Source organism: Chanos chanos, chromosome 4, assembly GCF_902362185.1.
Source record: "Chanos chanos chromosome 4, fChaCha1.1, whole genome shotgun sequence".
Classification (NCBI taxonomy): domain Eukaryota; kingdom Metazoa; phylum Chordata; class Actinopteri; order Gonorynchiformes; family Chanidae; genus Chanos; species Chanos chanos.
The window spans coordinates 20296981-20311263 of NC_044498.1; the positions used below are offsets into that span (position 1 = coordinate 20296981).

Consider the following 14283-nt stretch of genomic DNA (forward strand, 5'->3'; position numbering starts at 1 on the left):
ACAATGTAATAAGATTATGTTTACTGCTTAAGCTATGAGCGGGAGAGAAACCTATGCTTCCACACCCGTTGAAGAAAACATTAACAGTGTACCTAAACTTATCTGAAGGCACCACTTGAGGGTTTAGGTTTAATAAACTGCTCAATATTTAACATTCAGCTTCATCAAAATGAGTCAGTTCTTTAAGTAAAACAACAAATGAAGGGTAAATCTGTTCATTTTGTTTTAGGTGAAAGTACAATGGATTCCCCTCCTACAAGGGACCATGTTACAGAAAGGTAAAATTTTCTGTCACGAAAAAAAGGAGCTGTGCGGAAGATCCTGCAGTTTTCCTCCAATTCAAATCTTCTTGCAATCACTTTTTTTGTTTAAATTTTTTCATCATTCACACTGCAATGGAAATTTGTACTTTGCATGCTCATTGAAGCCACAGATTTCTGCAGTGTCTCCTTGTGTCATTGTTAACAGTAAAAGTGTCATCAAATCATGCTAAAACTGAATTCTTTGGGTCAGTCAGTACATTTGCGCATTGGTCTTATAGCCATACTGAAAATACAGTGTGGGGCCTTAAGTGGTTTCTTTGTTTTTGTCAATGTCCCACAGTCCCGAAAAACAAGCAGAGTCTCCCCTGCCACCCATCCAAGAGCGGCTGGCCTGCCTGCGGCCGTCTCGAGAGCTGCTGGAGTTTTACAGGCAGAAAGTGGCCCAGTTTGATGAGGAGCACGACAGCCTGCTTCAGATGCTAGAGAAATACAAAAGTGCTATGGCTGACCAGGTGAGCTGACAGGTGCCGGAGGCATGGGTAGACTTTTACTTTTTAACTCTCAAACGGTACCCTCATTCACTGCTCTTCGCTGTGTGTTTCTGTATTTCTTTCATGATCATCCAAAACGATTAAAGCCATTGACAAACATGTCATTTATTCCCTAAAATGGGTAGGCTGTGAACTTTTCCAGTCTTTGTGAAACAGTTTTTTGCTTCCTGCTTCACTGCGGTTTGAAAGGAGGGAAGACAAAGGATTGCTGACACTTTTAAATTGTGGTATGAACTGAGCTTAGTGAGAAGGTGATTTACAAAAAGCCAAACAAATCAATCATTGGGCAGCTTGCCCAGTTTTTTGTGTCTGTTGTATTGTAAACAGAAAACAGAACAGTATTTAGTATTTAGTGTGAATCAGGACAGAAAAAGACAAATGATGAAAACGGAGAAATTTGACCTCTGAAGAACAAAAAAATTCCAAATATTAATGAAATAAATGTCATAGGATCTGAAGAAGTGTGTTGATGTGTTTGTGCAGAGTAAACTCCAGTGGGAGGTGCGACAGCGTGAGGAGGAGATCTCAGAGCTTCAGAGGGCATTGAGCGACATGCAGATCTGTCTCCTCCAGGAGAGAGAACAGGCGTTGCGGCTCTACGCCGAAAATGACCGACTCAAAATCAGGCAGGTCCTCTCAGATCACAGAGCCGTCTCCTCCCGTGTCACATGTAAAATGCTACTACCATAGTACAAAATTTGAATAAACAACCAATCTGTTGTATAGGGAGCTGGAGGACAGGAAAAAGATCCAGCACCTTCTGTCTCTGTTAGGTCCAGATGTTGGCGAGATCACCTATTTTCATCGAGAGCCTCCTCACAAAGTGAGACGATATTTTATTCTACTTTGATTTGACATAGTTGGCATAGAACAAAGATAGAATATAAAAGCTGATTTGGGGGTTTATTTTTCCCAGGTCTCCATTCCTCAGAAAAAGCTCCACTCCAAACAGCAAGAGAATCAAAAGCCACAAAAATTCAGACTGGTGTCGGCCAGAGGTTTGACTTTCCTTTCACACCTTGTTTAATCTCTGAGAAAGGCAGAGAAATTGACTAATTCTAAACTAAGGGACTTTGAGTCGATATTTTGGCTTTGTAAATAGAAATTTCAACCCACTCATTACTCTGGGTCCTCATTCATGTCTCGCTTTAAACATTAAACCCAGTACTCATGTCAGAGGAGACTGACTGTGATTTCAGTTGAAGGGCATAATGATTCACAGGTTTGGCCATATTTTTGACATAACTGCTCAAGATATCTCTTGACCAAGTGTATTTGCATACTGACCAGTAACCATGTGACATCCACTTTAGTTAAAACCTGTGCTGTATCACTGTTGCTTTACACTATGGTAACTGTTGGAGGTTCAACATTTTAAAGCTAACTGAAGATCTTTGATCAAACTTTGGATTTTGTGTCTGGCATAGAAGGCAGCAGGAGACAATCCAAAGATGGACTGAAGGATGCAGAGACCCAGAAAGATAAACAGACGCTACTGTTACAGGTGTGTATTCTCACAGTTTGCAGTGTGTAGCCAACTCCCAGTTGAGGACCAGTGGCAAGAGCAGTAAATCTGTCCAAATACATCCTTATGCCCTTTAACCCTTAAAGTCACATCAGTCAAAAGGAAAAAAAAATTATGTGTGGGGGAAAAAAAAGACAGGAAAGTGTCAGGCCATCCCATCACCTAAATTTTTCTAAGTTGATTGAAAGCATGTCAAACAGCTTTCAAATAATGTGTGCCTCATTTTATTTATATATATATATATATATATATATATATATATATATATTTTTTTTTTTTCCACGTAACTTTCTCTGTGTTCAGGTGGAAGCACTGCAGGCTCAGATGGAGGAGCAGACGCGACTGGCTAAAGAGCAGGTGGAGTCTCTGCTGGAGGACAGGCGCATTTACTTAGAGGAAGGTCAGAACCAGCACCAGAGAGACCAGGAGAAAATTACTGCCCTCACTGATAAGTGGGTCCAACTGTTCCCTTTCTCTTATCTTCTCTGTATGTATCTATCGTTCATTATCTAAAGGTTTCTTTGTTCATCAGTACAATGTAACAGTGAGTTCATTTGATTTTTTTTTTTGGCATTGAGATATTCCTGTGTGACTTGGAACTTAAACAAAGATTCTATGTTTCCATCAGAACATGATCTGTAATCTCCATTTTTCATCAATTTTTCCTCAGGCTTCAGCGTACTCAGAACCTGCTCTACGAGAGCACCAGGGACTTTCTGCAGCTGAAGTTTGACAATCGTGTTCAGGAGAAAAACTGGATGACAGAGAAGGATGAACTGCTGAGAAAGCTGGACTCTTATCAGGACAAACTGAGGGAAGCCCGTGGTTCTCACTTCCAGCCGAGCCTGACGCCTTCCCTGCCCCTCACCCAACACATCTCAGAGCCCTGTCAGGCACATCGAGAGGAGATCAAGGTAGACCCAGAGGCAAAAGTTACTCTCTTAAAACAAAGGGGTTTTTTTGCCTGTTTGTTTTTCTAAAATATGTGTCATTTAGTTTTACACCTTTTGTTCACTGTACACTGACAGCATGCCATTAAAGATAACAGTGCAGGCATAGAATAAGTGTCCAAAAGAAGGGTTATATTTTAGGGTCTATGCTTCTTTTTTATGTACCCCACCTTTAATACTAACTGTATTTATATATTGTGTAAATCGCAAAGAGGTGTTCTACAGGTAGTGGCTCATTATGTCAAAATTTGCGTTGAAATTTGCGTTCTTTTTTATGTAACAGATCCAATTTCGGGACATAACTCACATTGATTAAACTTGACTGAGAAGAGTGCCACAGTATTAACGTGGTAACTGTTTTCATGTAATAATGTGACGTCTGATGTTCAGGCACTGGAAGAGGAGCTGAAGCAGGCCCATAAGCTGGCTGACATGTACAGAGAACAGTGCATTGGGCTGGAGACTGACCTCACCCAGATCAGAGAGGAGGGAGACGTGGGCCGTGAGATCTTCAAGGTGTTTCTCTCAAACCACATCTGTCTCAGCTTAGCACACCCACTTCGCAATCCAACAGTTCCTTTTAAATTACACTCCTACGCCCCTGTTCCACATTCAAAATGGACTGGTGAAAACTTTCAAGAACTCCCCAAGTACCGTAGCTCTCTGACTGTTTCTTTATTCTTGAATTTCTCAGTGAATTCTATGCATGTATATGTATGTATATATACATAGATATCTCCCCTTTGTTGTCCTTGTAGCCACAGTAGTGTATGTGTGTTTGTGTAACGTTCCACAGGAGCGTTCAGAGAAAATGGCGAACCGTCTTCGGCTCATGACACAGCGTTATGAGGCTTTAGAGAAGAGACGTGCTCTGGAAGTGGAAGGCTTTAAGACTGACATCAAATATCTTCGCCAGAAACTGAAAGATTTGGAGAAACAGATCTTTAAAGTGAGTGATGACCTTTTTTTGTGGAATGTGCTTATTTCTTGGCCATTGATTAAAAAGAGCTATGCTGAAGTAGTGTGAGAAAAAGAAACATTATAGAAATAATAGTGTGCATATAGACGTAAAAACACTGTAAAAGAGTAGAAAAGAATGCATGTAGCAATTGCCACACATGTATTACTTTCTCCCAGCATTTATTCCACAATTATCTTTATTTAGTAAAGAATTGTAGGAATTTTTGACTTACTATAGTTGATGGTGGAACTAAAATACTGGACACCTGAAAACAAAGCTGACTACAAGATGAACTATGATGAAGTTTTTAATGTTCTTCACAAAATGTCACTGTGGCTCTCATATATGTGCAGTTATTGATCTTAAAGCCTTTCATTTTCCAGGTGACACTGAATGTGGGGCCAGACCAAGACCTGGCCATTCTCCATGAAGTCAGACAGACCAACGCCCACACTAAGAAGGTCCTGGGAGAGCTGAAGACTTTGAAAGCAAAGATCTATGGGCTGGAGAATGAATTAAGATATGGCTGAAGCTGTAGCTAAAACTGAAGCTTTAATGATATTAAGTGCCTGTGTATTTCTCAGTGTGTTACCAACTTTCTCTGAAGCTGATGTCTCTCTAACATGTGCTGTATGGGCCAGTTTTTAATGTTCCTGTTTTCATAACAATTATGTGAATAATTAAAGGAAAATTTCAAAAGAAAATGGTCGCCCTACGCTGTCTGTTGCTACGTGCATGCATGTCTCAGCTGCACCATTGCTATTGGTGAAGAGTTTGCTTGTTGCCTGCTTGCAGTTTTGGAACTCCCTCAAGCTGCACTTTACAGCTGCGATCACTTAGCAGCTCATTCACTGTCAGTCAAACAGCCTGTCTTAAAAAAACAAAACAAAAAACTTTGGCTTCAATTCCAATTTGAAAATGTTTTATGTTGCTGTGTTAGAGAGAGAGGTCTAAGAAGTCGTGTTTGTGGCTTATGATTCAACTGATGTGACATTCATTTCATATGTAACAGTGCCATGAATTTGACATTACCAGCATCTGAAATTGCATAATACTCATTCTTCACTTCATGTTTTTTATGTTGCTTATGTTACCCAAACGTTGGACTCCATTAATATCTTAGAAATTGTATCAATACTAGTCTGGTTGACTTTGTAGTTACCTACATAGCTGAAAAGGTGCACAAAAGTGCAACATTTGAGTTCAGACGGATTATGCTGTGGTTATCCAGAATTCATACTACAATCTCTCATTTTTGTGTGCTTTTGTTAAACGTCATCAATCAGTCTTTCATGGATACTTCTAGAACAATAGCAGACTTTTTTTTTTTTTTAATATTTAATGCAGTGTGTTAGAGGGTGTACGGTATATGGGTCATAGTTATTTGTTGAGCAAATGAGTGTTTATTTTCTAAAAATCTGACATTATAAGATGTCACTTGCATGTGTAATGTCCAGATAAATCTTTTTTTTTTTTTTTTTACAAAACCGGGCGTTTGATTTGTGCTTGTGTTCTACCTTAACCATATTTCTCCATCCCTTTTGTCACACTGAGGAAGAGTGCAGATAATACATATAGTAAGATCAAAATCAATATTTTCAACTATGATGCAACCACGAATACAAACAAATAGAGCCAACAAGATATGACCACTGTTGTTTGACTTGATAATTCAGTGGTAAAAATTCAGACACATTTTAATAAAATCAACTGTATAGAAAATAGACCTTTGACCCACTGAGTTATCAGTAATATCTGAGAATCAAAGCCACACTGAGTAAATGGCTGAGGAGCAAAGGTATCCAATAGATTATCCATTAACATGGTGTAAAAGTCCTGAGTTTAGTGAATCCTCCACACCAGAGCAGAGATGAATAAGACCCTGAGTTCAGAGAACCACTCTATACCTTTGAATGATGGGAATAAAATTCCCCTTATTGGATTAGGGACCTATGGCGACCCACGGACAGTAAGACAAACGCTGACACCTTACATTACTTGTACATTACATTAACCTGCGTTACTTGTTTTTGTTTTACCGGTGTAGCGAATAGCATTAATTTACACAAACCAATTTTTTTTTTCTGTGCACAAACTAATTTTTTAGATTGTTGGTATTTTCAGTATTTTGGTTTGCTACACACCATTAAAAAATATAGATAGAGCAAGGGGCTCAAATATGATCTCAAATCCTTTCAGCTGACTTCATGCAGCATGCAGAGTGTTCAAACAAATATATAGATATGCAAACAACTTACGGTCATATCATTTTCAAGTTTAGGAAATGAGTTGTGCATGATTGTAAAAGAAATGTCAGGTTTATGCCTCTGAGATGTGACAAGCAGAGAAAAAAGGCATTTTGACGTGTGACTTCTTCTACCTTATGGGTTTTTCGTCTTTCCTTCATTTGCAGACGCCACATACTTGTCCTGCCCAGATTTTGTTGGTCAATAGATTTCTGTACGTACAGTGTAAATCTACTCATTTATCATACTGTTTATTTATCACTGTTTCCAACAGACCCCCAAAGGCACTGCTTATGAGTCAGTGAAGTTGGCGATTGATGTTGGCTACAGACATTTTGACGGAGCACTGGTGTATTTCAACGAGCATGAAGTTGGACGGGCTATTCGAGAAAAAATAGCAGATGGAACTGTTAAGAGAGAAGACATCTTTTACTGTGGGAAGGTACAGCGAGAGTGCTTCCTTCAGTATGTGCTGTTACGTTCTGTTATTGTGTGCTGAATCTTTACTGCTGTCTTTCCCTCTTCCTCTCTCAGCTGTGGAGTACATTTCATCCTCCAGAGCTGGTTAGACCAGCTTTAGAGAAAACCCTTAAGACATTAGGGCTGGACTATGTGGATCTGTACATAATTGAGTTTCCTGCAGCCTTCAAGGTAAATGAACTGATGTGGACAGAGTCGCTTTCACACTTGTCTTGAACATTTACGTGTTATAAAGGGTAAGCCTATGTAACAGTGTTGTGAGATCAAGTTTCAGAAAATTACACAAACTTCTCTGACAGTAACAGATAAGTTACACTACTGCCTTGGGTCCTCTGTAAACCTATTCAGCAGCATGAAGAGAGACAAAGCTCATGTTCAGACTGAAGGCTCTGTTGTTGCAGTAGATTAAATGTCATGTGTTTTAATGTGAGAATCCACACACACAATTTAGGAAACAGCTTGGTAGTATAGCATAATACAAAATAACATTTAGGTATTGATAGATTTACTTAGTCGATGCTAAAAATGATCTCTTAACAGTGAAACTGTTTATAGAAGTCCAGCAAAGCAATGAACAGAAGAACAGTAGACATAATAAGAAAGTAATATGCTGTACTATAGCTGATGCTGACCCGTTTTAGCCAGGTGATGACTTCTACCCTAAAGACGAGAATGGCAAGTACATCTACCACGATACAGATCTCTGTGCCACTTGGGAGGTTTGTATGTTCTGCTCATAATTTGTTTTCAAAACTTAACCTGACTTTTACTCTGTCGTATGCTGGTGAATTCAGAGGGTGCTGATTTGAGTTCTAGTCTGTATTAAGTATGATATTTCTTGTTAAACTGTATCACTGGCTATACTTATCAACCATGTGCAGTGTTGTACTTACGAGAGACCAGGAACACATATTGCTCAAGTTGCCAGGATGATGGTCTGTTAGCTTCTTTCAGCATTCGTTCAGTGTCATCAAATTTGCTGAAATGACACTGAGATCACCCGAATTTTCCATTACTATATCCTGGCTCACACTTTTGCATCATGTAAGAGAAAATCCTTTAAAAAAATATTGTTGTCATCTTAAAGTGATAACACTGAAACGATAAAAACACATTTAGGAAGCCAAATTCCTGTGTCAAACATTTCTAACTCTCAGCTAAATTGTTTAGCAGGCCATAGCATTGAACAAGGTGTTCAGCCTTAATTAAGGAAGAAGATAAGTGTCAAGGCCAAAGCAATACGAAGAGAACATTGCTAAATATACAGTTCAGTAAAACAGACAAATATGGCATGTTGACCTTCACATTGTATTGACTGAAAGCCACAACTGCTTGTTTTATCTTCAATGTCAACAGGCACTGGAGGCATGCAAAGACGCCGGGCTGACAAAGTCTCTTGGCTTGTCAAACTTTAATCGTAGGCAGATAGAGCTGATTCTGAAAAAACCAGGCCTGAAGCACAGACCTGTCTCCAATCAGGTATGATTCACATACTCTAGTATTCACATACTAGAGGATCATGCGATGCTGAAATCTGTATTTTCTCAGACCTTTATTTTTAATTTCAGTCTTAATTTAGTTTTCCCAAGTCCATTATCTAGTATCCTCTGAAGCCCCGTTTATTTTCTGTGAGGGTAAATAGAGGTAAATAGATGGATTGGTGGAAACAGAAATCTGAATGTAATGTATGAATCATATGATGAAGCTGTGACGTTTCCCCACGCATGCTGTGCATTTGTTACATTTCATTTATAATCAAGGGCATTTTCAATGAGCCTTTTATTATCTTTGATTTAATGTGCTCGTGCATGTTTTGGTGAAGAGCTTTCTTTAAAATGTGAGGATTAAGCTACAGTTTTGCATATCAGACTATAATCTATCCTGTCGAAACTTTTGTCACTACAGATTGAATGTCATCCGTATTTTACCCAGCCTAAATTACTGAATTACTGCCGAGAGAATGACATCGTGGTCGTGGGATATAGTCCCCTTGGAACATCTCGAGATGCCTCATGGTACTACTCACTCATGGAATTTTGTGAACAGAAAACATTAAAAACAGTCCTTTGCAATTATTTAAATTACGAGCTTATACAACAAGTTACATCTACAGCAAGATATATTTTTTGGTGACATCCTTTGAGTGACAACAGATAATTTACCTAATTTGAACCAGTAGCTTCAATCAAATATGGAAGCCTGTGTTTTTATCCTGGAGAAATGGTTAATGGGAAGTGGTTTCTACACAACCATAATTTTAATATTGTAATACTAGCACCCCCCCCCCCCCCCCCCCCCAGCCCCTTAATTAACAGGTGATGGGTCAGGAGAAGTGTGAACACTTTGATATTAATGGTTTCAATGGAGTGTTATTAATTATCAGCATTAATTCCTTTTTTTGGTTTAGGACTGCTAACTCTGGCTATATTGTGAAGACACTGTTGTAAAACAAAGTGAAAACAACAACAACAACAACAACATAGACAGTGGGTAATTGTTTATTTGTTACATAAATGTGTAATTCGTCTTCTTTCTAGGGTAAACTTGAAATGTCCTCCTTTGTTGGAGGATGAGGTCCTAGTGTCCATAGGAAAGAAGTACAATAAGAACTCAGCTCAGGTGGCCTTGCGCTTCAATGTACAACGGGGGGTGGTGGTCATCCCCAAGAGTTTCAGTCCGAAACGCATAAAGGAGAACTTCCAGGTCAGCGTCTGTATTCATCAGTGAAAAACTGCGGCCTCTGCTATTTTTTTTAGCTGTTTTTACCACTATTGATGAAGTAGGTATTTACACTCCAAAAGCTCACATTACATGCTCAGCCTATGTCTGTTAAGAGTCATAACAGGTACACAGTAAAAACTGTGGAGAACAGTTTAACAACAAAAAGTAAAAACTGTTGGCAGGATTTTGTGATTGGGTTATTGCTCACTGATGAGAGGAGAGATTTTATTGTAGATTAATGTACAACACATTAATCTGATAACTTCAAAATTCTTTACTAATCCAATTTTATGCAATTTCTTTTTAAAATACTGTTGTATCATAGATATAATTGGAATGAAAGTATTACCGTAAGCTTAACAATAACTAAGATCAATCTGTTAACCCTATGATAAATGTTATGGTGTGATTCTCATTGTTGTAATGCAAATCACATTCAGTGGTGGTAGTATATTCTGTCAAACCTTATATTCAAGGTGTATCAAAACGATGAAAGTATAATGTGGTATTACATAGGTATTTCATAGCTACCTGTGAACATATATGTGCAATATGCTGTCACTAAATGACACCTTATTACATCAGAGTCTGAGCCAAGTATAACTGAGTTGTAATCACCAGACAAGTGGTAGAGTTGATTGGAACATTAGTCAGGGAAAATTGTGATTTGGTTTGTACATCTTTTATATGATAGCATCAGAACTGATTAATATTCAGGCTCTGGTAGGTGGGCACACTATCTCATCCTGTGATTTTGGTTGAGTGTGCTTCTCTGCCTCTCGTTTGGGTACTGTCCCCTTTCTGACAATGGCACTATTGATGCCAGTGTCAGATAAACAGGCTAGTTCTGAAGCAAGCACATACATGAATAGAAAACATAACTCACTCTCGCCATGAATACCAAAGACGTGCTTATTTTTCTCTCAGGGTGAAAGAAAATGCAAAAAATAAAACTTGCTGTAACATGTTTCAATTCTTTTCCAAGCACTGTTCTGCACTCCCCAGAATTCCTTTAGTGAAAACTTCTTATCTCAAAGGTTTCAAGTGTAAGGTCAGGTGCTTTTTGAGATTTTGGACATTCATTCTTTTCCTTTCTCACAGATATTTGACTTCTCTCTAACTGATGAGGAAATGAGAGCCATTGAAGGATTGAACAAAAACATCAGATTTGTGGAGCTGCTCATGTAAGTGTTAGTTCTGACTGTAAGACCTGACCTGTTCATTCACCTCTTTTGTTTGTGTTTTAACGTAGTTTTCTCTTTTCAAACAGGTGGAGTGACCATCCTGAATATCCTTTTCACGATGAGTACTAATCCCTGATGTGAACCTCTGAAGATTTGAAGTGCTCATTATAACTAGATTATACACAGCTGCTCTGAGACCCACCTTTCTGCCATGATTCTAAAATATTGTAAATCTTTATTTTATATAAGTATTTCTCCTTCAGCTGCTATGATATTTTTTCCAGAAACGAACATTAAAACAGGAGGAAAAACATGACGTGATAAAACTGACCAGATGTGGTTTGGGGTAGACAATATGTCAACCAAATAAATGACCATTAGATGGCTGTACCTCACAGCTGACTGGGAACAGGCCACATTGTAACCATTCACTGAATTCCTAGAATTCTAGATTCCAGTGAATTTTCTCCTTGGAGTAACATATGCTTCACACTGATGCAGAAAATCTTGGTGTCTGGTTCAATTTCTTAGAGTACAGATAAAAGCACATGGTAGAGAGTAGTCAGCAGCTCGAGAACTGCAGATATGTTTCTAGCATGCTTTTTTCCTGTTGCCACTTCAGATTATAAAAAACTGAACACACCACTCTTGAGCTAGCAAGACACGTGTGGCCGTGTTCATATTGTTTGGACTCTGATTTGTGTGAATGCATCAGAAATCGGTCTTTCCCATTTTTACATTCAAATCTCATTTAGGGAACATCGTGTTATGTTCTGGGTCCCCCCACCCAAAAAATAAAGTTACAGGTATCTTGGCCCATGAAGTAAGACCTATGGAATTCCTAAGCTCCTAAGGGGTTGGGAAAGTACTGGATGCTCTCTCATAAATAAACAGAAAAGAAATCAGCATTGTATTGTGTATATATATATATATACACACACATGTGTATACCTTTTCAACATTTTAGTCTGTAGATTAGGTCACTCTCGTTGTTTGGGGTCGATGACATACGGTGGCGGCTGGTGAGCTGGAAGCAGGGGGAAACAAACCTCACCTTTAAATCTATCATTAGTTTCAGTTTGTTTCCGTTAATCCGTCTTGATTAACAATTAAACTAACGATTCACAGAATAAGTAACGCGAACTGCGTATATAGAGTAAATGATTATCAGTGTCATTTCGTGATAGTAGCCTATCATTTGTCTTTGCTGAACTGTGTTGCATTTGTTATACCCACACGTTCTTCTACGTTGTGGACACTTGTGCTTTTCGCTATCTAACCGACGTCATTAATGCCAAATGCGCTCGTCTGATTTGCAAGATTCTGCCGTTTAAATGCTCGCGAAACACAGTTGATTGTCAGAAGCTTGTGTGCTACAGCGAGAGCTACAACAAGAAATTGTTTAACAAGTATGGCAGTTATCTAAATACATACGGGAAAAGTAATCCCTCAGTGTGTTTTACATTGTAGCTTTGATGTGTTTAACGGAAGTAAAGTTATTGAAATCGATCTCAATTTCAGAGAATAAACATTTAGGTTAAGAAAAAAACAGATGTTTTATGCATCAGTATTGAGTTCACTGCACAATAAAGTTTAGCACTCAGGCCTCAACTAGTGTGCAAAAAACTGTAACTCTATCACAAAATGACGTTGGTAATCATTATCCTGCAAATCGTTAGTTTTATTGCTAATCAACGCGGATTAACGGGAACAGGTTGCAGTCAATGACAGATGTAAAGGGGAGGTTTGTTCCTTCTCTGTTTCTTGCTCACCAGCTGCCACTGAACATGTACAGTCTCGAACTCTCTGTGAGGACATGAGACTGTGCTGTTTGAAATTCAATTTTTACACTTGATTTTCATTAGCAAAAAGGGTGAGTATTTGCATGTAAAATTACATGATAAAATTGGTGACTTGAAAGATACCCACTGAGTTAACTATATCTGTGTGTTAACCATATTTACTGAACGTTTGTTGTGAGTTTAACCGACTCAACTTTTAACAGTAAGTGGTCAGAGCATATTTTGCCAAATATGCTAACGGGTTTATGATTCTTCTCAGTGAACGAGTCAGCGTCATCCATGACGTACAGTGTTTGGATTTACATAACCTATTACTCTACAGTCTCTTATTAAAATAAGAGAAGGAGTTGCAGTCAGGAAAGTTATATACACTGCTTAAAGACACACAAAAATATGTTAGATCGATCTGTTTTGTTTTGTTTTGTCCTTGTATAATTTAATACTAAGGGCCATTAAAATGGCATCTAAATTCATACAGACATGAAAATGATTGAATATGGAAACTTTTGCCCATTCTGGTAAATTGGCCCAACTGGTATCAAATACCCCTGTATTTCTGTTCCCCATCTCTATAGACTGATTTTCCAAACTCTTAGAGTTGTCTTTATCAAAGGACTTGTGTATTATTCTTCTGATCAAACCAATCACAAACCACTGGATGGTGTCACATGCTCTGTGGATCCAGTCATGGTTATCATGGAACTACATAAGCTGTAATTTCCTCCAGGTAGAGTTTACTTCACCTTATCCTCATGCATTTGTCAGAAAATAAGAGCTGCTTTGACAGATACAGTTGGTGCTTTATCTGAATCATTCACCAACTACACCATAGGCTGAGCAATGACTGCACATTTTGCGTATAAACCTTGGAAAGTGGGATTTCAAGTTGTATGCAATTTTTATAATAAAATTTCTTGGGTTTAGGAATACCTGATGTAATATTCACACAGTATTTGCAAATCTGTATAAAACATAACTTTTCTAACTGCAAAAAAACTGATTTTGATTTTGAATAATATTCCAATGGTATAAACAAATGGCTTGGGTCTATAGAAGAATCTGAACAAGTTAGCCCCAAAGAGATTTGGACTAATTCAGTCTTAAACAAGCTCTGCAAACTGGGCTACTTTGACCCCCTGCTGTGGGAAAATGTTCTGAATGGGAGACTGGGTCTGCAAGGAAGAGGTGAGGTGTAAAGAATAAAAGCTTTTTTTCCCTCTGGAAATGAAGCAGCAGCGCGTTTGGAACAGTGTCTTGATCAGAATGTATCAATAGTTTTTCTCTATTCAGTCAGTTTAAAGAGAACTTAGAGAGACCGCTTTTTCCCACTTATCGTAACTTATGGATGGTTATGGATGTGGATGCAGCCCTAAGAGATCTGTCAAATGTCAAATACTTTGTCATATCATTGTTGAAGTAGGAGGTGCTTGGTCACATGTTTCTCTCTCTGAAAGGCCTGGGCATGAATGCACTCAACCCAAAGCTCCACTGGACACAAACAAGAACTTTAGTAAGTTGCCAGAGACTAGGACAGACGGACCAGGGAGAGATGGAGGGATGTTTGAAGCAACTTGATGTAGATGTTGAGGTAACGGATAGA

General features: G+C 38.5%; 2 protein-coding genes across 3 annotated transcripts; both read left to right on the forward strand.

Annotated features, from left to right (window-relative positions):
- The first annotated feature begins 233 nt into the window (after nt 1-233).
- On the forward strand, nt 234-4780 carry ccdc77 (coiled-coil domain containing 77). The gene is made up of 11 exons (XM_030772799.1): nt 234-278; nt 604-775; nt 1298-1444; nt 1545-1637; nt 1731-1812; nt 2242-2318; nt 2643-2791; nt 3010-3253; nt 3680-3805; nt 4086-4238; nt 4634-4780. Exons 1-11 carry the CDS (start codon nt 241-243, stop codon nt 4778-4780), a joined length of 1428 nt encoding a protein of 475 aa, XP_030628659.1. The 5' UTR covers nt 234-240.
- Nucleotides 4781-6108: 1328 nt separating this feature from the next.
- Nucleotides 6109-11786, forward strand: LOC115809135 (aldo-keto reductase family 1 member D1). 2 transcript variants are annotated; one of them, XM_030770665.1, is made up of 9 exons: nt 6109-6219; nt 6771-6938; nt 7031-7147; nt 7618-7695; nt 8333-8455; nt 8882-8991; nt 9514-9679; nt 10799-10881; nt 10968-11786. In XM_030770665.1, exons 1-9 carry the CDS (start codon nt 6121-6123, stop codon nt 11008-11010), a joined length of 987 nt encoding a protein of 328 aa, XP_030626525.1. In that variant the 5' UTR covers nt 6109-6120; the 3' UTR covers nt 11011-11786. The 2 variants fall into 2 exon arrangements, with proteins under 2 accessions (XP_030626525.1, XP_030626526.1); XM_030770666.1 differs by lacking the exon at nt 8333-8455.
- Nucleotides 11787-14283: the final 2497 nt, after the last annotated feature.